Source organism: Propithecus coquereli, unplaced genomic scaffold, assembly GCF_000956105.1.
Source record: "Propithecus coquereli isolate 6110/MARCELLA unplaced genomic scaffold, Pcoq_1.0 Scaffold160, whole genome shotgun sequence".
Lineage (NCBI taxonomy): Eukaryota > Metazoa > Chordata > Mammalia > Primates > Indriidae > Propithecus > Propithecus coquereli.
In genome coordinates this window covers 2,007,798-2,031,745 of record NW_012140525.1, presented here as the reverse complement: position 1 = coordinate 2,031,745, position 23,948 = coordinate 2,007,798, and the positions used below count along the sequence as shown (strand labels likewise).

At 32.4% G+C, this 23,948-nt stretch overlaps 1 protein-coding gene across 1 annotated transcript in view; it reads left to right on the top strand.

Annotated features, from left to right (window-relative positions):
• PPIP5K2 (diphosphoinositol pentakisphosphate kinase 2) overlaps positions 1-23,948 on the top strand; it is a 91,684-nt gene that overhangs the window by 62,574 nt on the left and 5,162 nt on the right. The window contains exons 15-23 of the mRNA XM_012641054.1: positions 3,438-3,545; positions 3,628-3,744; positions 9,359-9,526; positions 11,831-12,004; positions 13,279-13,351; positions 14,908-15,027; positions 16,332-16,394; positions 19,887-20,027; positions 23,890-23,946. Of these exons, the coding sequence (XP_012496508.1) occupies positions 3,438-3,545; positions 3,628-3,744; positions 9,359-9,526; positions 11,831-12,004; positions 13,279-13,351; positions 14,908-15,027; positions 16,332-16,394; positions 19,887-20,027; positions 23,890-23,946 (1,021 nt within the window). The remainder of the gene's footprint in view (positions 1-3,437; positions 3,546-3,627; positions 3,745-9,358; positions 9,527-11,830; positions 12,005-13,278; positions 13,352-14,907; positions 15,028-16,331; positions 16,395-19,886; positions 20,028-23,889; positions 23,947-23,948) is intronic.

Sequence of the window (23,948 nt, the reverse complement as noted above, 5' to 3'; positions counted from 1 at the left end):
GAGGATAAAAACATGTTCTCTTTCCTTCAGAGAAGACCCATTTAAGCAAACAATAACGTGGGATATTTTAGGTGATGTTGTAGACTGGTGGCAGTGGAATAAAAAGAAGCTAATGAATTTGAGTCATTTGGGGATCAGAATTGACAGGACTTATTTGGTTAGACAGTGTGCCTCTTATCTCCTGTTATGTAATGACATACCAAGACTTAGTGGCTTAAAACAACCACAGTCATTTCATTTTTATCACTCACAGTTCAGAGGGTTGACTTGGATCAACTGGGCAGTTTCACTTAGGGTTTCTATTAGGTTGCAATCAGACAATAGCTGGGACTTGAATCGTCTCAAAGGTTCCTCTCACATCTGGTGTTTCATGTTGGCTGTCAGCCAGGACCTCAGCTGCACTTGTCAGCCACAACACCTACATGCAGCCTCTTCCTTTGACCTGCTTCCTCAAAATAATGCAGCTGGGTTCTAAGAGTGAGCTTCCTAAGTAAGCAAGGTGCAAGTACATGGCATTTTTATGACCTAACTTCTAAGTCATACAGCATCACTTCTGTTGAGCTCTGTTGATTGAAGCAGTCACAGAGATCTATTCAGGTTCAAAGGGCGGGGAAATAACCCACATCACTGTCACATTATAAGAAGAATATGTAGGATTGAATATATGTAGTAGCCATCTTTGGAAAATATAATCTGCCACAATAATGCCCATTGGCCACAATAATTCATATTCCTCCCACATGCAAACTCACTTCATTTCTCCCCCAGTGCCATCCCTTCCAGTCTTATCCTGTTACAGCATAAATTTGAAGTCTGGGATCTCATCTAAATCAGCTATGTCTAAACTAGCAAAAAGATAAGAATTTTCCTTTGTTTTTCTATGTATCTATTAATATACCCACCTGTGTACATCTGTATACAAAGTGATCTTTAAAAGAAAATCAATTTTTTTTCTTATGTACTTTTAAAATAAAGGGCATTGAGATGTATAATGATGATACGATATGTCTCTTGTTTCCTGGTCTATCTTATTATCAGGCCTTGGTATTATTACCAAAGTAACCTTAAGGCTATTAAATGTTTTGTTTCAATCAAAATTTCAAATCCCTGTGTTTTTTCTTCTTGTTTTGGTTTCTTCTTTGTCCCATTAAGGAATAGCAAAGTGACATTGTTGCATATAAACGTGGATTCATGGAGCTTTAATAAAAGATACAGTGAATGAAAAAAACGACCTTTAATTAGCAAAGCAAGAGCTTGTATATCCAGTAGTAATGATGGGATTGTTTTTGAGGAGAAGAGATACATCTCTTACGTGGTCCTCTTTTTGACCTTCTTGCATGTAGATAGAAAGTAGAAAGAACCTGAGGACTATAGGAACCAATAGAAAGCCTGTGGTTGGAGCATAGTAGTGAGTGATGGATAAAATGGCAACAGATCTGGTTGAAGAGCCAGTGCCTTATAAGGGGATTGGGAAGCCATTGAAAGGTTTTAAGCAGGGAAATGAGTGGCTTTTGTTGTCATGTGGACAATAGGTGAGAGTGGGTATGGGAAAACTAGTTAGAAAAACAGTGGTCTAAAGAAAGATGATATCATTTGGACTAGGGTGGTAGCAGTGGAGCTAGAGCTTATTGGGCATATATTGAATTCAGGCTGCATTTCTAAAACAAAATAAACAATTCCATTCTTTTAAAAAATCTATGCTTTCAGGTGAGAAAAAAATTATATGTATTTACTAAAGTGAAATTTAAAATCTATACCGAAATGATGTCTTGTTTTCATTATTCCAACTCTTACTAAGAATCTGGAAGTAATATACTTAAGACCATGTTTGGTGTATTCCCAATTGTAATTTTAGATTATTCCAAATAAACTGGATAAAATCTACCTTTCTGTAATAGATGTTTTTTAAGGTTTGTTAAGGAAATAAGATTATAAAAATGATTTCAGGGAATATGTGTAATGGGCCTTAATTTTAAAAAGTGTTTTGAGGCTTCTTAATTACGTTTTACAAGTTACTGCTAAATATTGTTTAATATTATTCATTAGAGCAGACCTAGCAAAATCTAACTGTACCACTGCATTGGATATTAGGTGATGTTCTTAATAATGTAGTATCACAAAGTCTAATTGATCTATTCACCTAATGAAAATTTTCAGTATTTCATTTAAACTCATTTACAGTAATTTATATTTAGCGAAACTCAATAATGCTAAGCTAATTTATGTTTTCCCTTATCAACTTTGAAAAACTACACATCTTTGCACATGTCACCTCCTAAACACACACACACGCACACACACTTTTTACTAGAGTATTGCTTAGTTTAGGAATATATGTCTAAAATAAAAGGAAATATATGCTGAATTTTTTAAAAAAGTATATAGTCAGTACGTGGTCTTATAATTTATTTTTTAAAACAAGGCACATTCAATATCAAAATCCAAAATATTGTATACTATTACTGTATACAAAAAGGTGCTGAGTGCTTTTATGCATTTGTAATGTTTATTACATGTATGCAATGAAGGAAATTTATCTGTGTAGTACATATGGTCTAAATAGACCCTGTTGACTATTTACTATAGACTTGGTACTTTGAGTAGTTTTACCTTTTCAGGTAGAATATTCTACTTTGAATGCTTTTGTAGTACATACTCTCTAAGATTCCTTTCAGTTCTAATTCTCTACCATTACATGTATAAAGACCAATGATTCTCTAAATGAAGATGAAGGAATGCTGAAGTAGATGGTAAGATCAATAGAATTTATGTATGTCACCTCGTGCTGTGATATTTTGAGTATCACCATAGATAGACATGTATCTGATGGTGGGAACAAAATAGCACTACTCTTATAATATTCTATGGTTATGAACCATGATACTATATTAGGTACTTTGGGACTTATAAGGTTAAAACCTGTCCCTTACCCTCAGAATTTAGTAATGGGTATAATATTTCAAGAGAGTCTTTATTTTTTACTTTGTATAAGCTGTTTTTTTTTTTTTTAAAGTTACTAGAGTTTCGAATGAAGATGAATATCATTTATCCAAAATGCTTGGGACCAGAAGTGTTTCAGATTTTGTAATATTTGCATTATACTTATCAGTGTAGCATCCCTAATCCAAAAACCCAATTAGGTGCTCAAAAAGTTTTGGACTTTGGAGCATTTTCGATTTTGGATTTTCTCATTAGGGATACTCAAACCTGTACTACAGGTAAGAGTACTGGTAAATATTAACAATTTACTTAAACAAACTTAGGTAACTTATTAAGACTTTTATATGTAATGGAATTATTTGAAAGATTGTACATGTAAGTATTCACCTTATTTGTGTGATATCACTCAGGATGAAATAAGCTACCATAGTGACAATAAAGTGATTTTCAAGTAATGCAGTATGAGAAAATGCTTGCCCTATATACCTTTTGTTCAGGAATCAAAGGATGAACAGTGGAAACGAGCCATGGATTATTTAAACGTGGTCAATGAACTCAACTACATGACTCAGATTGTTATCATGCTTTATGAGGATCCTAACAAGGTAAACAGAGCTCTTGATTTGTGTGGTTCCAGAAATAAATAGCTTGAAGTTTCTCATTTTAAAAATCTGTCATATTTTTTAGGATCTTTCCTCAGAGGAACGCTTTCATGTTGAATTACACTTTAGTCCGGGAGCCAAAGGCTGTGAAGAAGACAAAAATTTACCATCTGGTTATGGATATAGACCAGCTTCCAGAGAGGTAATGAAGATAGAACTTTCAGTGCTTGCTTACTTTCGTTCTAGACTTTTATGGGGTTTCTATAGGAGTTTTTATTATGTACTACATAATTCTTCTTTCAACTAGTAAGTAGCAAAATGGCTTACAATTTTTTTAAGTATGATTTGGGTAGACAGCATTTTTAGGCATATTAGCATACTTATGAATTTTATCTTTTATTTAGATTGTTTGGATTTTAAGCCCAGTGTTTAGAATGCGTAACTATAGTTTTTGTTTTGTTTTTTTTGTTGTTGTTTTACTTGAAGACTGTTCCATGCTAAGCACTTGGCAAGAATTATTGCATTTTAATCCTTACAGTAGTAAGGATTAAATTCTGTCTTTGGAAGGTTTTGTATAAGATCAGTGTTATTTCTCCCTGATGTATTTGTTAAAATTTATTGTTTGGTAGTCATCGTATGTGGAGTTTTCTTTATGAGAATATTTTAAATTATAGATTCAATTTCTTTAATTGATACAGTACCATTCAATTTTTCTCTTTTTATATCCATTTGGTAAGTCATGCTTTTCTTTTATCTAAATTTTCAAATTTAGGGAATATAGTTCATAATATCTTTATATTATCTTTTTATTGTCTATAAGATCTGTAATGTCCCTTTTTCCATAATGGTAAGTTTGTTGTGTGCTTTTTCTCATTTTTTTCTTGAGTACTGGCAAGGATTTATGATTTCTTAGTCTTTTCAAAGAACCAACAATTTCCCTTGTTGATTATCTCTATTGTGCATATGTCTTTTAATTTCATTAACCTCTCATGTTATGTTTCTATTTCCTTACTTCTACTTTCCTTGGATTTGTTTTATTGACATAACTCTAACTTATTTTGGTGGCTACTCAGATTATGTATTTTCAAGTTTTGTTTTTCTAATATTTGCATTTGGAGCTATAAATTTCCCTCTAAGCATGGTTTCAGCTGCAGCACACAAGTATGTTTTATCATTCAGTTCAAGATCCTTTATGATTTCTATGTAATTTTTGTTTGATTCATGAGTTTAGAGATTCTTTAATTTGCAAACATATGGAAATTTTACATATAAGCTTTTATTATCAGATGCTTCTAGCTTAATTTCACTTTTGTCAGAGAATATACTTGGTATGATTTCTTTGCTTTGAAATATATTGGGAACTGCCTTATGGGCCTGCATATGGTTAATTTTTGATAAATGCCACATATACACTTGAAAAGTATGTATTTTCTCTTGTCCTTTATTCAGTACAAGTGTTCAATATAAGTCAGATAAAATTTATTAATAGTATTGTTCAAATTTTCTGTATCCTTAAAAGATTTTTTGGTCTTCTTGCTCTGTCAATTACTTAAAATGATGTGTGAAAATATTCCACTGTGATTCTGTTGTCTCTTACAGTTTTGAGAATTTTTGATTCACATTTTGAAGCTATGCATACAAATTTGGAATTTTCGTATTTTCCTTATACATTTTTCTCATTATGAAATGTCCCTGTTTCTGCCTAGAAAATGCTCGCCTTATAGTCCACTTTGGTATTATAGCTACACCAGCTTTGTTTTGGTTTAGCTTTTTCTTGATGTCTTTTTTTTTTTTTTAATTATTTTACACTTTTAACCTTTCTGTATTCTTGCATTTATGATGTGTGACTTGTAAGCAGCATATATTTAGGTTTTGTGTTTTAATTTATATTTATAATAATCTTGGCCTTTGACTTGGCAAATTTAATCATTCAATGTAATTACTGATGTATTTAGATTAATTGCACCACCTTATTATTTGTATTGTATTTTTTCATCTTTTATGTGTTTCTTTTGCTCTCTTTTTAAATTCTTTTTCCTTCTTGAAGAGGCTTTCAACATTATCTGATTCTTTCATTTTCAGCAGTTTTATTTTGATATGCCTGCTTAGGCTTGATGGTGTTTCCTGTACATGTGATTTGATGTCTTTCGTTGTTTTTTGGAACATTTGCAGGCATTATCTGTTTAAATAATTACTCTATAAGCATTCTCTCCTCTCTTTCTGAGATTTAAGTTACACATGTATTAGGCTTACTTACCATGTATCTTAAACTCTTTGGCCATGTATTTCTTATACTCTTGTCTGTATTTTTTATCTTTTTTTCTCTCTAAGCTTCAAGGCACAATATTTACTTTGTATCTCTCTTCCAGTTCACTAACTCTGTCTTTAGTTATTTTTAATCTGCTGTTAAACCTTACCCGTCAAGTTTTTAATTTTAGAACATAATAAGTAGGGTTAATTACTATGTTTTTCAGCTCTAGAATTCCTGTTTGGTTCTTTTTATAATTTCTAGTTCTTTCTTAAGTGAAATTTTTAGTTTCACTTTTAATTATGTGAACATGTTAATTTCAGGTATTACAAAGTTTGTAGCTGGTGACATCATTATCTGGATCACCAGTGGATCATCTTGTTTTTTTCTCTTGATTTTTGATATTTTCTTATACTCCAGGCTATTATTGATGGAATATTGGACATTGAATATTAAAAACTGCAGAGATAATTTGAAGTTGTGGTTGATACAGTATTCTTCCAGTAGGATTTACTTTTGCTTTTGATGGGGAGCTAGTCTAGGGGAACTGTAAGAGAAGTAGTAATCCTAGATCATCTTAATTCAGGTAGTGATTATGGTGATTCAAAATGGGTTTTTAATCACTGGAAAAGCTGATCTATTTCTAATTTATCCTTATTCCTAGGATTTGCCCAGGAAGTACCGGTATATATTAGTAAAAAAACCTGTGCTATATATTAGGGTTTTTGCTTCTTAGCTGATATTGAGCTTCAGTTTGTATGTGTATATTTCTAATGGTATTTTGATCTGTCTTCCTGGTAGATTAATCCTTTTCTCATTGTAAAGAGTATCCTCTTATTTCTAATCATGTTTCTTCCCTTTAAGTGTTATTAGCCTTTCACAGGTTCTTCATCTGAACCACGCAATATAGAATAGTTTGAGTGACTGTATTGTCAGTTGTCCCAAGGATGGTACCTAATACCATTCTAGATGTATAGGAGAGAAGTTAATTCATTACATCTAGTGGCTAGTAATGTATTAATACTTCTCTCGTAGAATCTGTTATTAATATATTTGAGATTTATTGTATCATCTTAAACTATTCTACTATTTGTTCTCTGTTTGCCCTACCTGTTTTATAGTCCTTTTTCTCGCTTCTTGCTGCCTTTCGTGTTAAGTATTTTCCCCCTTCAATAGGATACCTGGTAATTTTCCATTCTTTTACTCTTCTTTGAATGGTTGGTTACCCTCGGGCTAATGACATGAATTCCTGACTTGTTAAATGCTAATATAAATTAACACTTCTATTAACTAGAAAATGTAAGCATCTTAAAACATCTTAATGATTTTCTTACTTTCTTTTCCACCTTTTATGTTATTTTTGTCATGTATTTTAAGTATATATATTTTAGAAAATATATTTTAAATCCCACAGGTCATTATTATTCATTTAGACTTGGAATATTTGAATATTTTAGAATATTGTGTTAAAATATTGGCCTATTAGAATGTATGTGCGTATTTTCTTAAGGAAATAGCTATATGTGTTAGAGCATGTCTTATAAGTCAATTTAAATCTACCTACATATTTTCCATTCCCATTGTTTCTTATTCCTTCCTGCAATTCTTCTTTCATCTGGCATCATTTTCTTTCCTTATTTCTTTAATTCACTGAAACTGACTTTTTTACATACAGTATGTGTGATGTGCATGCAGTCCAGTTTTGTTTTTTTCCCTTTATGGGTAACTAGTCCCAGAACGATATATTCAACTGTTCATCCTTTCCTTACTGCCTGCAGTACTACTTCTGATATTGAAGACATATATTGTGGGTTGGTTTCTAAACTGTTAGTATTGCTCTGTTGCTCTCTTTGTCTCTTTCCTCCAGCTTTGTTTTTCTTCAAGATTACATTGAATATTTCAGGTTTCTTGCATTTCTGTATACATTTTATGATTATCTTATAATGTTCTGAAAAGAACTTTTTGGGATTTTGATTGGGATTATATTCTGCAGATCAATTTTGTGAACAATGACACTTCTGCAATATTGGGTTTTCTAGTCTAAGGAGTTGATATATTTCTGAATTTATTTAGCTATACTTTTTATTTTTTGATTAAAATTATGATTTTTTTAATTAAGTCTTATAGCTTTTTTGTCAGATTATTTCCTAGATTTTTTTTTATAGTTTTTGATGCTATAAAAAATGGTTTATTTAAATTACCATTTCTGTTTGGTACTATCTATCTGGTACAATAGTATCATATTGAATTTTAATTTTTTTTTTTTTTTTTTTTGAGACAGGGTCTAACTCTGTTATCTGGGCCTAGAGTGCAGTGGCATGGCATCATCATAGCTCACTGCAAGCTCAAACTCCTGGGCTCAAGTGAACCTCCTGCCTCAGCCTTCCAAGTAGCTGGGACTACAGGTGCATGCCACCATGCCTGGCTAATTTTTCTATTTTTCATAGAGACAGGGTCTTGCTCAGGCTGGTCTCAGCCTCCTGGCCTCAAGTAATCCTCCCACCATGGCCTCCCATAGTGCTAGGATTGCAGGCATGAGCTTCCGCACCTGGCCTTAACTCATTTTTGTATAAAGATTGTATATGATAACTAGCAAACTTGCTATGTACTGTTATTCTAATAATTTACTCATAGAGTCATTTGGATTTTCTATGTATATGATCATATCATCCATTAATGATGACAGATGTCTAGTAAAATGAATAAATTTAGTGATAGTGGACACTCAATGTTTTATTAAAAACTATGATGATTGTTTGAAGTTTTAGATATCCCATACCTAGTCAAAGAACTTCTTTCTTATTCTCTGTAGCCCTTAGTTTGATGAGGGTTTTTATATACTCAGCTTGGCTTCTTTTGGTTAATATTATATTTATAAGATTCATCAATGTAGTTGCATTTAGTTTTAGTTTGTCCATTCTTACTGCTTTAAAATACGTTTTACTGTATGACTATGGCCCAATTTATCCATTCTATTACAGATAGAAATTTTTTAACTTGTCTGTGTGAGATTCTCCCAATCTGGGACTGTATTTTATTCATCTGTGTCCTAATAGTTCCTGGCACATGGTACATACTCAGTAAATATTTAGTGGGTCATCGAATGATTGTTATTTTTTACGCAATCATCACACTTACTGGAAATATTTGGAAAAGATTTAAATATTCTAAAATTTATAAATTCAAATTTTGTTTTAGTTCGTGCTCATGTTGGTGACATTTCTGTATAACAAAACTGACCTCTTTCTAACTGTCATTTATTATTATCTACTTGTGCATTTGATCAAATTCAACTAAACACTTTGTTTTATTTGATCTTTAATTGTCATTTTACTGTTTAATTTCTCCATAGAGTGTAGGTATTTTATGAAATCAGAGACTGTCATTTCTCTCACAGTACTCACATAATACTAGGCTGTTATAAGAGTTCAATTAATATTAATTCATTTGAGTAAACAAACTTTTATATGTACTTCAAGTGACTATACCAGTGGTGGTTTGAATTTGTTCATCAGAAGAGATGTTTTTAATCTGAATTTTAAAAGTATGTTATATTCTTTGCACACAGAATGAAGGCAGGAGATCTTTTAAAATTGATAATGACGACGAACCACATACTTCTAAAAAAGATGAGGTCGATCGAGCTGTAATATTGTTTAAACCAATGGTATCAGAGCCAATTCATATACACAGGAAGTCTCCACTTCCAAGATCTAGGAAGATGACTACAAATGAAGTAAGTATATATGTCAGAACATGTTTTTCATAAAGCAAACTAACTATATTTTAGTAAAACAGAAAAGAAAATACAGCTTTAATTATGGAACTTGGGAACCTAACAAATTTTTTTTGTCAATTTTGTCCATTTTTCAAATAAATTTCCAAAAATATAGAGGCAGTCAGGAAATAATAAGGCCTTTCTAAGAACTTTATAAGCTGGTTATTCTCAGGTTATTCTTCAGCGAAAAACTTTTTAAAAAGTCTGATTTAATGAATCAGGAATAATTTTTGGTTAAAAGTAGAGAGGGATTGCCAGAGATGCTTTAGCAATAACTGATTCCAATGACACTTTTGATTAAGAAGTGAAATTCTAAATTGTTAGCTTGATTGCAGAGTCTGTATAGAAATTTGAAAATTTGATGATATAATTGAAAAATTTACCTTTGTAAAGATCTATAAATAAATAGGTTAGACTAATTCTTATGCTCACTAATAGAATATTTGAGTAACTACTAAAAAAACATTTAAAAGGACAGTTGAGCAATTAGAATGAAGCTTAAGTAAAGCTTTAACATCTGTATACATTTTTATACTTTTTAAATAACTTTTATTTTGGGTCATCTTTACATTCTATATGATGAGTCTTCTAGCACTGATTGAGGTCAGTGCTTATAAATGTTTTCTAAATGCTCTGGTAAAAATATAAAGCAAGAAATTAACTTTAAGATAGAAATAACCATCAACTTTTAAGTTAGAAAAAGATTTTTTTGCTTAACTAAACCAAGTCTAAAGAATGAGGTATAATATTATTTAGCAGTTGATGGGTGAAAATATAAACAACAAAAACAAAAGGAATTTTGCTTGTTTCTACAGCCCGAAATTATACAAACGTAAGTGGTTTATGAGTCTCAAATTTCAAACATACATGTGTTCCAGTTTGGCAATTTTGTATAGAAAAACATCTGTCAATAAAGTAGATTTTTATAACTTTATAATGGAAATTATATGCTAGTTAAGGTTCTCTTGAATGCGATATTTTAAATTAATTATAAGAGGTGCTTAAAAGAAAAAGAGGGTGGTTAACGATCATAGAATTTAGGATTATTCTATTATAGTTTAATTGAAAAATGAGAAATCTGAAGTTATGTTCAGGTATCCTTAACTTCAGAAAGTCAGAAAATAACCTATATTAATATAACTTAAACTACTGTTTGTGTGAGGGCAGTGATTTTGATGTGTGGTGGAATAAGTAGTCAGTCTACAGTTAATCAAAGTGTTCAGAATTTCACCACTACCCTCTCTTCTCTGCCTTCCAAAAAGCCTATATAAATAACACTGATACAGAAAAATGTATTATTGTCTCCATTTTGTAACTCATCTATATTTGTAAAACCTTCAACAAAATCGCTGCCCTTGTTAACTTTTAAAACACAGAACACATATGTAAACCTTTTTCTCATAAATACTTAAACAGTTGATTTCAAGAAATTATTTCTATGCCATGCTAAACTTTTACTTCCATAAGGTAAATTATTCAAGTAAAACTCTGACGACTTTTTCCAGCGTCCATCATCTCCATGGATATCAGAAGTTTGTACTTCCAAAAGACACACAGAGAAAAAGACTATTCTCTTCATTTTGTGCAAGTAGATTTTGCTCTGTCCTCACTGTCTGAAACCTGAACATGCAAACATAAAATGAGAATGTTTGCTGCATGTTTTGCCTACCAAACTCTGTAAATAATCTCTGGAGGGGATAAACAAATAGATAGCTTGAAAGTGTAAACAAATACAACTTGAATCCATTTTAAGATCTTGGATTTTTTTTTTTTTAATGTCCGACAGATTTTCTTTTCTAAGTTATATACATTGAAATCTCTTTAACCCTTTGCACGATTCTTCAGTGCTTTGGGTTGAAAAGTTCATCCAAAATAGCATTAAATCTCTTTAATATCTAAAATTAAGCAGAATACTTTAATATTTTAAAAATTGCTAAAAAAGAAACTTAACTAATATCTTTCCAGTTTTAAGAGGGAAGGGACAACTATTAAGCAGTATAAATATTTATGTGTTTTAAGGTAATAAGATATTTCTATAATTCTTTTCACATGCAATTAGATTTATAAGTCATTCCTATCAAATTCTCAAATATTGAAATATTTGGCTCCCAAATTGCTGTTTAATAGTTTTTAAAAAATTGACAAGCAAATACGAACAAACTGTATTTTTTTTTCTTTCTGGTCATTTGGCTCTGTTGTATCTAACTTTGCATGCTCTGCTTTTTTTTTTTTTTTTTTTTTTGCCCCCTTTCTCACTTCCAGGAAGAGAGCCCCCTGAGTGTGTCTAGCCCAGAGGGTACTGGTACCTGGCTGCATTATACCAGTGGTGTGGGTACTGGGCGTCGAAGACGCAGATCAGGGGAACAAATCACTTCTTCCCCTGTCTCCCCCAAATCATTGGCTTTCACATCCAGTATTTTTGGCTCATGGCAACAGGTTTTTAAACTTTACTTCATTAAACATTTTTCCTCCCTGCATTCAGAGCAACAAACAACTGTCTTTGAGGACATCTAATCCCTTATATTTCACATCAGAGTAAATCCTTCTGTTTTTTAATTTTGAGTTCATTTAAAAATACTGACGATATCTGACAATATTTGAGGGAAAGAAACCACTGACATTGCATGTGTTTAGCATTTTTACTGAGAAGGTTTTAAATATCCAGGATTTTAAAAATGATTATTTTCTTCTCCTGGAAATTTAGCTTGTTAATAAAATTGTTTAAAAAGGAAAGAAATCTTTCTTTGACTTAATTGTTCTTGAAAACTTTCAGAAACAAAATTATGTAATATTATGGTAAGAAAATTTAGTAACTTTTCCCCCACAATTGAAAAATTAGATTCCATTTGGAATTTGCTGAGAATATAAACATTATTTAAAATATCAAAATTTATGTGGCCCACTGTTAATTAACAGGATACATCTCATATTGGTGGTTCTCTCCCTCATTATTCTATTAATATTATCTGGAAGTATCTAATTTAAGGAATACATACAGTATGATTCCTTTGAGCTGTATAATATTTTAAAGTTCTCTTTAAGATAAGAGGGGGAAAGTGAGTATGTGCCCATCAACAGTATGGATCAAAATAAAATGACTTCAGAAGGACTTTCTGTGATGACATTTGGAAACTTAAAATACTGTGATTTTTATTATAATGGAAGGTCTGCTGTCACACATGACTTTTCTAATAATTTCAGCAATTTCCTTTTGGAAATATAATGCATTTGATTATAGGAAAAGGGATTATGGTATCCATTAAGGCTGTGAATATTTAAAGATTACTCTGATAAAGCCCATGCATGGAACAGTAATTGTGTGGTGACCTCAACAGTCTCTGTCTGTCTTTTCTTTTGTTTGTGGTTGTTTTTTCCCCCTTCAAATACAGGAGCTGTTTAAGAGTGGGCATTTGGCTTCTTTTAAGAGTGAAATTATATCAATCTATTAATTGTTTCTTTTCATCTGTCTTGTTTCATACATGATGTTTCATTCTGAATGCCTGCTTCGCACCACTTCATTGCAAGGACCTCATATGAAATGGCCTCCCTTCAGAAGGGGATCTTGCATGATCTTTCATGTTTATGTGTTTCTACTAATATTTATCATACAGCTTATTAACCTTTGTCTGTCTGGAACAGGCTGCATATGAAGTATGGACGTTGAATTTATTTTACTGTTTTACTTCATTTATTTTGGTTTCCCTATGCAGGTCGTATCTGAAAATGCTAATTACCTGCGAACAGCAAGAACTCTTGTGGAACAGAAGCAGAATCCTACTGTAGGTATGTGGTGTAAAGGAAATCGTAGTCTATATATTTCTTAAATTCATTATTGTGCACACATGTAAAACTCTTAAGTGGTGAAAGCATGACCAAATGCTATGCTTTAGTTTTTATTTAATGTGCACTAGTTCAGAAATGTTGAGTTGTACAACTCCAAATTAAGTTTTGATAAACTGAATAAGAAATAACATTTAATTTTGTTATGTAACCCTTTTGAATGCCCATAGTGGTAACCTCTTAGTCCACTTGCCAATGCTGGTTTTTAATCTTGTACTCTATAAGTTAATTTATGAAGGAAACTTTATTTTCCCACTTGATAAAGATAAAAGATGCTATTGTATGCAAAAAAGAACTTTCTATTTTTCTGATTAAAAAGATTTTTAAAGTGGGGAGTATTCAAACCCTGTATGGGTATATTAATTTTCTTTTTGAGCAACTCTTGAAGAAAACCAAAGCAAAACTAATGCACAGTGGCGGTCTTACTTTTTATTGACCTATAGAGAACATAATTGATTTTTTGCTAATACTAAAAGCAACATTGGAAAAGACCTTTCTAAACTCATTTGGTTTTAAGCTCATGGTTGATAAACTGTATGAAGTAATGGCATATTATTTTTTGTAAATAGTTGTCTTAATAGATTTAATAAAAGCATAAATAGATTTCATAACTATGTATGCACTGTGATCTCTATACTAGGTATATGAACTGTGTTGATGCCTACATACTTGATCTTTCTTTAGTTAATTACATATAGTTTGTAATGATAGCTTTTAATATTCCCACAGTATCTTTATAGGAATTTATATATTATCCCTTCTTATTGATGTATCATAGTATGTTTGATAGAAATTTATTTAATCCTTCCCTAGTGGTGAAAGTTTTGCTTGAATATAAAGACTTTTGCTACAAATTAAGCATCGATTTATACTGGCTATTTTATTTGCTCATAATGTATTTCATTGGGGGTCTTATTAATTAAGATCTTAAGTCATTTGTTAAGTATTAGAAATTTAAAGTGAATGACCAGAAAGGACTTGGTCTTCTCACAGATAAGTTTTGTTGTAGTTTATTTCATAAGAAAGATGAGTACTTCTTAATTCAGGGGTTTCAGGAAAAATTTGTCATTTATAGATATCCATTAAAAATACTGATTTAATATGACCAAATTTGTGCTAGGAGAGGTTTTTTATATGGCCTGCTCTTGCAAAGTGATTAACAGAGTCCCTTCTTGTCCTAAATTAATTTTTACAGTAATGTTTTTAATACTTAGGATGTATTCATCTAATTATTGTATAGACATATAATTTTTCGTGAAAGATAACACTTTGCCCAGTGTTAAATTACCCCATTTGTACATATGATAAATGGTAGTGATTAGAAGTATTGTATTAAAATTGACATCACCAGGACATTACAAGCATATTGTGAGCCTGTGCAAGGCACTTTCAAAGGCTGCCTTATGTGTGGTAAGAGCCATTTAATTGCATGCTGCATGAATTCCCCATGTGAATGGAAGAACACCCGTTGTGTATGTATTTTCTCTAACTCCCATCAGGGTCTCACTGTGCGGGCCTGTTTAGCACCTCGGTGCTCGGGGGTTCTTCAAGCGCACCTAACCTACAGGATTATGCTCGTACTCATCGTAAAAAGCTGACCTCTTCTGGCTGCATAGATGGTATGTGCACCCATGCACACACAGATTCATACCTACACCCATGCACACACCCATGAGCAGTATTTCTCAAAGGCAAGTCTAAGACCACTGACTGATTCAAGTAGAATCCTAGCATCCTTTGCCTAAATGACTACCAGTGCTCTCTGTTATCTACCACTTGAGATCCATGTTTCATCAGACAGTTAATGGTAGTTAGACTTACAGTACTTGTACAATAAGTAGTTTGTTGAAATGGAAAATTTAGAACTACAGCATATGTATTCTTCTTTTAGATAATTGATAGTTCATAAATTTTTCTTTGATCTTTTAAACTTTTGTTCATTGTTAACCCTTTTTTTAGTTATTGATACTGAGTTAATTAAAATAAAGTGAATGGAATGTTTATAAGTAGAGGAAAATATATTGGCAAGATTTTTATAAAAATATAGGGTGAGAATATTTTAGGATCCCCAGCTGAAGGAGATCCTCTTAATGTCGTTAATATACCTTAAGTTTTAATATTCAGAATGCTTTTTTGAGGCAGGGCACAGTGGCTCACACCTGTAATCCTAGCACGCTAGGAGGCCAAGGTGGGTGGCTCGCTCAAGGTCAGGAGTTGAGATCACAATGCTTTTTGAGTTTCATGGAAGCTTGTCCCTTTTGTTAAAAAGAGTGCTGTTAGCTCTTTCAGGATCAGTTTTATTTAAAACTTTTCTCAGCCAGGCACAGTGGCTCACGCCTGTAATCCTAGCACTCTGAGAGGCCAAGGTGGGCAGATCGTCTGAGCTCAGGAGTTCGAGACCAGCCTAAGCAAGAGTGAGACCCCGTCTCTACTAAAAAGATAGCTGGACAACTAAAAATATATAGAGAAAAAATTAGCTGGGCATCGTGGCATATGCCTGTAGTCCCAGCTACTCGGGAGGCTGAAGCAGTAGGATTCCTTGAGCCCAGGAGTTTGAGGTTGCTGTGAGCTAGGCTGACACCACAGCACTCTAGCCTGGGCAACAGAGTGAGACTGTCTCAAAATAAATAAATAAATAAAACTTTTCTCAGATACCAACAAATTTACTTTAGTCAGTAAAACATGGATTTACCAGAATTGCCAGTTCATCCTGCTTTTCTTTCTTATATATTTCTTCAACACTTTGCCTCGGTCATCAAGCTAGTTTATTTCTTTTAACCAGTATTTGGCTTATTACCTTCTCGCATTGTCCCTTCTGCATGTCACCTTTCTAACCTCCTCATATATTTGTTTTTCTCCCTTTTTTTGAGTGTTCTTTTGGTAGCTGTTACGAATTTCAGGTACCTGTTTTTCTCTTTCTCAGACGCCACACGCGGTTCTGCTGTTAAAAGGTTTTCTATCTCATTTGCTCGACACCCAACCAATGGTACGTTTTGCTTTTATTTTAAAAGATACTCCCCTGCTTCACTCCTTTTTTATTTTTCTTTTATTTCAAAATGTGGGGTATACAGTATCATTCATTTCTCCGTCCTTAATGTCAATCGGCATACAATTCCAACTTCTTATTCACCCAAATTATTGATACTGTCTAGCTCCCTTTTCACCTGTAATTCAGACAATAATTTAACATTATTCGTCAAACTTTTAAATGGCCACAGTGATGATGAGTTTACTACTAAATTAACACTTGAAAATTTTTTTTATAATTTCTCAAGTGGTCAGTCCACACAATTTTTTAAAATACAATTAATAATCTTTAATTTGTACTTAATTTTTAATAATTTTAATGTTTTTTTCCTTCCTAATTCCTTTTCTGATCACATGGTTGTTTTATTGAGATACTTAAAAAAACACAGAGTCACCCATGTCAAATAGCCAAATGAGATGTGTCTTTGAAAAGTTCTTGGGAACCAGGTGATGCAGATTTCACTGTGTAACATCACGTATCCCTGGCTCTTTGGCTAAAGCAAAACCCAACTTGGTCTAGAACACTCTGAAAAGTTTGTCCGGCATTCTCTTTGTTCTCATGTGGCAATATGGTTTGCTGCTATCAAGCAACCAATTCCTTTTGGTACCACTGCTTTTTCTTAAAATTTGGAGGACTCCTGATAGGAAGAAGACTAAGTTAAAATCTAGAAACCCAATTCAGTTAAATTCAAATTTTGAGGCTGAATAGGAAAGTGCTTTATGACTATTATTTATAAACATAATTGTTGTAGTATTACAACTTCTTACTTAGAGTTTGATCTTGTGGGGCAAAAGGGAATATTTACTGATCATTTTTAAATAATTCAGGTTCACAGAATTTAAAAGAAAATTTATAGGTTTTTGCTTTTATTTGGAATGAAGGTACTTTTATCCTGGAACTTTTTTTCTTTTTCTTTTTAACTGCAAATAAGTCTTTCAAAATCTCAAGTCAGTTCTTACAAAAGTTTTTATGAAGCTAATAAGAATTCAACATAAGTTTATGGTCATTTTCTCCCATCTGGATCGTTTAACAACACATCTAAATAACAGTGCACTGATACTTGAAGGTGGAGTAAGAAGATCTCATCCTCAGCAAGTGAAAATTTAGCCCTAAAGCTTAATGTGCTTTCCCTCCGTTGTAGCTATTTAAATGATACTTTCTGAAGAAAAAGATCTTTATTTGATACAGCTGCAGCTTCTAAAGAAACCACATGCCTAAGAACCTCTTAGAAGAAAAACAGAAGTCACAAGAAAAACAGAAGTCACAAAAATTCTAAGGAGACATTACAGGTTTAAGACAATAGTTTTTGTACTGAATGCTTATGTGTTTAAAGCCAGTATTTGAAATTTTATCTAGGATAAATCTGTTTAACTGGAGATTTTTAAAAAATGAAAAACACTTTTGTTAAATTTAACAGAAAATAATTTATATTCCTTTGGTTTAGGCTTTTTAAAAAGTGGATTTGGCACACATGCAACTTAATGCATATAAAATACTTTCCTTTCAATTCTACAAATATTTCTTTTGGGTTTTTAAGATTTCTCTTTCCTTTTTTTATTGCTGTGTTGTCTTATTTGTCCTTTGAATTGTCATTTGACTCTTCCTTTCACTTTTTATTTCCCTTAACTTTCATGTTACTTCCATCTTTAACACATATCATGGACTTACCCCTCCCTTCATCTTTAGTTCAAGAAACATGGTGAAACAAGTATCTTCTGACAGTGATTTACCTTATTTTCTGGGCCTCTGTGCAGAACACCTACACCTCTATAGGTGCTGGTCCATTTCCTCTGTGGAATTTCTAGGCTCCAGTGGTATGTTTTTATAGCTTCTAAACATATCAGCAGGGTGGCTTTTTAAATTGCTGCGCTAACCCTTTCATTGTGCATTATAGGAAAAGTTTACTGAAGTTAAGTGGAAAAAAATACAGTCCAGAGGAACTTCATTATATTATATTGTCATTTGCCTGTTATAAAATCCAACAAGCAAATGAAAGAAAAGAATTGTTACAAAAGACTTATAAACAATCTGAAGAAAGAAGAAAAAAGCACATTGTTAAGTTTAATGTGATGCAAAGAAAGGGTTTGCGCTTATTTGCATGAATCTTGGACTTTTTAAAAAAATGTAACAGTTGTGCAAGCCTAATTTCTTTAGTGCTTTACTTAGGTGCTTTAGCTGCTATTATGGTATAGTCTTCTTTTTTGTTTTTGTTTCTCAAGTATGTGTAATGTCATGCTTTGGTTTGCACCTGAAAATCAAACATAACAGTTTTGTAAGTCCTTTGGTTATTTTCATAGGAAAATTATATTGACTTTTAACCAAAGTTTCCCTATTCTGGCTGAAAACTAGGCAATTCTTTGGTGACTATTTTCTCCCAAAATTTAAATAAATCATATATCAGTCGATTTTAAAACACATACCTATTGAAGAAAAGAGTTTTGCAGTCTGAGTTTAATTAAATTAATTTTTACTTTTTAATTAATGGCATTGGACTTTATCTAAAACTTATTTAAGCATTAAGAGTATTTCTTGGAGGAAAATTAGTTTGAATTTTTGGAAGAACAGATGTAGAAAGACTTGTTATTTTTAGCAGTATATAGAAGCAATTTTAAAAGCCATTCAGTTGAATAAAGTTTAAATAGGTAATTTTCTTTTAAAAAAAAAAAACAAAGGGAATAGCCTATATCCTGTTTTAAAAAAAATAAACTGTGTTTAAATGCTTTTGTTTCACTGTATTAATACATATCTGCATGGTTGTTTCATGAAATTTTTGTATTTCTGTGCCATTGTTAAATATGAATGTATTTGTACTTTGTATTGCTTTTTACTTGGCCTAACTTTACTCAACCAATGATTTCTAGTAGTACAATTATTGTGTTAATTCAGTAAAGGTAGGTGAAATATGTTTTGGAATTTTAATTCCAGCATAAGTGAATGAATGTTGTTTGGGGATCATCTTAGAGAATATTGTTGGTCTTCACATGCCTAGAAAAGTGTTTCAAGTCACTCTTCTCAAGTAATTACAGAATTATTTTTCAACAAGAAATTACCTTTAGCATGATGGCATCAGAGACCCATCATGACATCAGTTTATTCACCTATTGAATAGACCTGACTTTAAAAATTAAAGACTGGAAAATTGTATTTTTTTCTGTTTTTTCCCCTAGGTTTGTTTTTTAAGTATTCTTAGATTTTACCAATATAGAATGAAATTGTGTGCATGCTGTACTATTATGATTTACATTTAAAAAGAAATCTTTGTCACATCTTGTTCCAACTCCATATTGCATAGCATCTGGTGTCATGACTTCAGATATCTTGTGTGTTTGCATGTGATAGATTGAAAAGACCTAAAGTGTCCAGGTCTAAGCAATGGTTTTCTTTCTTTTTAATTACTGATTTTTAGAATATCCAACTTTTATTTTTTGTTTTTGTTTTTTTCTCTTCTAGGCTTTGAATTGTATTCCATGGTGCCATCTATTTGTCCTCTAGAAACTCTTCATAATGCCCTATCTTTGAAGCAGGTGGATGAATTTCTTGCTTCCATTGCTTCTCCATCAAGTGATGTTCCACGGAAGACCCCCGAAAGTTGTAGGAAAATTTACCTTCATTGTTATTATTTAATTGTTGGGTAATATATATTGTCTGAATAGAACAAGAATTATAAAAACATAAACTCAAGTAATGGTAGTGAATAGAATTTTAGGAGAGAAGGGAGTGTAAAGGGACATTATTAGGAATGGAATTCTTTGGTATAATGCACAATGTGCCACTTTTTTTGACTCTCCCCCAAAATATTTTTTCTTACAAAAAGGGGAGAAAAATAAGACCCAGAAATAGATGTCAACAAAATATAAAGTCATGGTTTTTTTTTTTTGAGACAGAGTCTCACTGTGTTGCCCGGGCTAGAGTGCCGTGGCGTTGTCCTAGCTCACAGCAACCTCAAACTCCTGGGCTCAAGCAATCCTTCTGCCTCAGCCTCCCGAGTAGCTGGGACTACAGGCATGCGCCACCATGCCCGGCTAATTTTTTCTATATATATTTTTAGCTGTCCGATTAATTTCTTTCTATTTTTAGTAGAGACAGGGTCTCGCTCTTGCTCAGGCTGGTTTCGAACTCCTGAGCTCAAACAATCCGCCTGCCTCGGCCTCCCAGCATGCTAGGATTACAGGCGTGAACCACCGGGCCGGCCTAAAGTCACGGTTTTTTAAAAAAACTATATTTGCTAGAAATCTTACAATATATCATTTCATAACAAATTTTTTAAAAAATTACAAAATATCAATCCACATTAACCCACACATACACACCCATTCCCTCACCACTTTTGGTAAGTAGTGAGAAAGAGCTCTTAACTAAAGAGGAAATTAGGATAGCAGTTTTTCAAATTGTGTTCCTCAAAAAAATATTCTGAGGAGGTTAATTTGTGTGTGTGAAGAAAAGGGGTTCATGGCTAAGTAAGTTTTGGAAACTATATTATATCCCACTTCCCTTTGGAGAGGTATGTTAATAGTTACATTAGCATATAAAAGGCTGACGTTCTGCAAAGAAAGCTATATAACCCAGATTTTTGAAAACTTATTTTTTAGCAAACATCTTTATGGTAACACATTGAACATCGTGTAGCACTATTTAGTAAATGCTTGGGGCTTCCCTTTAGGTGTAAGAAATCAGCTGGCAGTTGTCATTTTCAGCTTAATAGGATTCCTCAGCACGTCAGAATTTCCAGTTTGGAAAGCATTAGTTTTGGGATAGAGTGCTCAATTTGGAGCTAAGAATCTTGCTATTCTACTTATATCTTAGAAATCAACAAACTTTCTTTGTATACCATTCCCCTTTTTCTGTAAATAAATTTTGCCCAAGAATAAAATGAGATAATTCTTGGAATGAATGCCACTTTTATGTCTTACTGTTATTCTCTTCCTTTTCCTTGGTCATCATGTGGTATAATTCTAGAGAGTACTATTCACATAGTATTTTGTCTATATGGTGCCCTCTACATTTCTGCAATGTGGTAACCTTTCACTTGTCTTCCATTTCTGATAAGTAGAGTCAGCTTTCAATCATTAATGGTAATGGAGTGGTATATTGATATGAATATTCTAAAATATTTCACTTTAGGAATGGCTTTGGAAGTAGGTTTTAATTTCAAAATTTGCATATATATGTGTCTGATTCTGAGAATTGATAATATTCCAAATGAAATAACTTCTCCAAGCTATAAAGTCAAAGTCAAGAAAATGAACATCTCCTTTTAAGTTCTCTGTAACCTGAGAGAATGGACAATTCTCCACTCTAAGAATGCAGCAGAGAACCTGAATAAATTTTATTTTACCTCTTTACCCTTATACTTGATGTTTCACTACTTTCCTGGGGCAGAGATTTGAAATCTGAAAATAGAAATTAAAGATTCTAAATGGTAAATAAGAACTTAGGGTAGATATCAGTGCTATTTAGATTTTAGAAGATTGGCAGTGAATGAATAGCAGCAGTAATCTGCTTGTTTTAAAAAGAGAATTTTAGTGGCATATTTCCAAAAGGTAATATTTTAAGGTTTATTCTGTGGTACTCTTAATGACAGCTTCATTTTTGTGGTTAGTGAATTCAATTCATCAGAGTATATTATGGAGATACATTAATGAGGCAAAGCATGCTAGATTCCTTTTCCAATTGTTCTAATTAGCTCTTCTCTGTATCATGTACACAAATTGCACCCCAGTCCCTCTAGCATGAGGGATTCTTAAAATTTCATGCCATTAGTTAGTAAGGGAACTAGATGAGAAAAGTGAATGTACTTAGTGCAGTTCATAGAATTGGATAAATCTTAGAGATAATCTAGTTCATTGGTCATTAAATTGTATTCCCAAGAGCCTTTGGAAATTCCTTGAGGAAGGGGAGGATGCTGAACGGTTAGAGCTTGTGTCTTGCATGGCTGCTCCAACCGCAGTATCTGCTTTAATCCATTTATTTAAGATTTCATTTGAGAATAGTTTACTATTTAAAGAAAAAAACTTGGAAAGACACAATTGAGAAAATCACTAGTTAGTGGTCAAGCAAGACTAAAATCCAGGTCTTCTAAAGCCTCTGTTTTTTCATTTTTTTGAATATTAAATAAGATAGGGTGCCAATTATGATGAAGTCTCTGAGTCTTGTATTTTTTGGGTTAGCTACAGAATTAATATAGTTATAATATAATTATATTAATTATTATATTTACATTATTTATAATTCCCTAAATTGTCAAGGAAGTAGCATCATGTACATAGAACCATATGGACTTTGTGGTGTTTATAATAAGGGAAAAGACATTGTTAATCATTCTCTGTCATTCAAAGTTTTTTTCCCCCATCTAGGACAAAATTAATAAATATTGTGGTAACGAGAATATAGCTTATACTGGGACAGTGACAATATCAGATTGGAAAAAAGGAATGGGAATAATAATTAGGCTAAGTTAGTGATGGAAGTTAATAGGGTAAAAATATGCAAGCAGGAAGAGCTAAGTAATGGTATAGTGATTTGTAGGCACTTTAAGACTTTTTTCATCACTTATGTTGTTTTCATTAGTGACTACTTTGAGCTCTGCCATTGAAATTTATATTCATTTGTTGTAGGTGTCAACCACCAAAGGCAAATTTACCATAACTGGCCATATCTTGATTTTCAGAATCACACTGAATATTGCTATCAGATCCTCCCCCAAAATTTTAAATCTGAATTTTGTGATCTCCCCATCTCCCTTTGTTTAAGAATCTAGAAGCTCATACCAGTAGTCCCTCTTCTCCTCCTACTTTGGCCTGTTCTCTCCCCAAAGGACTCCATACTTAAGAATTATCCCTACTTTGTCTTTTCATACCTCTCAGACTCTACCTTGATTAAAAACAGAAGGAAAAACTCAACTTTAAAATTTCCTCACTCATTAAGATAATCTCAACTGGGTAATATAGGAAGACAATCTGATTTAGTTACTTATAATCTAGTTAATTTATTCTTAAATATGATAGTAGACCATTGTGTTGTAGATAAACCATCCCTAAATCTCTATTTGTTATTTTCGACAGAAAAGCAATGTGGGACTGTGTCTTAAGGATTACTAATTCTGTTACCAGGCCATAGAACTATTCCCTCAGCCCTCTGCCATGCTTATAGACCCTAAGTTTCTATCAGGGCAGGATAAAATTAAGTCTGTTGCTCTATTCTTGGAATTCTACTGTTAAAATTCTTATTATTTTTACAATATAAACAGAACATCTATTTGGCTAAGACCATGAGAGAACTGTTGATATAAGAAAGATGATTTTGCTGAATTTAATCTGTAAACCTTGCCTTGTCTATTTTCTACCTTTATTACATGTATTAGGGTCACTAAATTATGTCATAGGAAATGTTCTATAATGTTAAGATAGAATTGGCAGGAAATTACTAAATTAATATGTTTCTTTATTTTTTTCAGCTTCTACAGCTTTACGTTCCAGTCCAACAATGAGAAGGAAAGTATCTTTAAATACATAT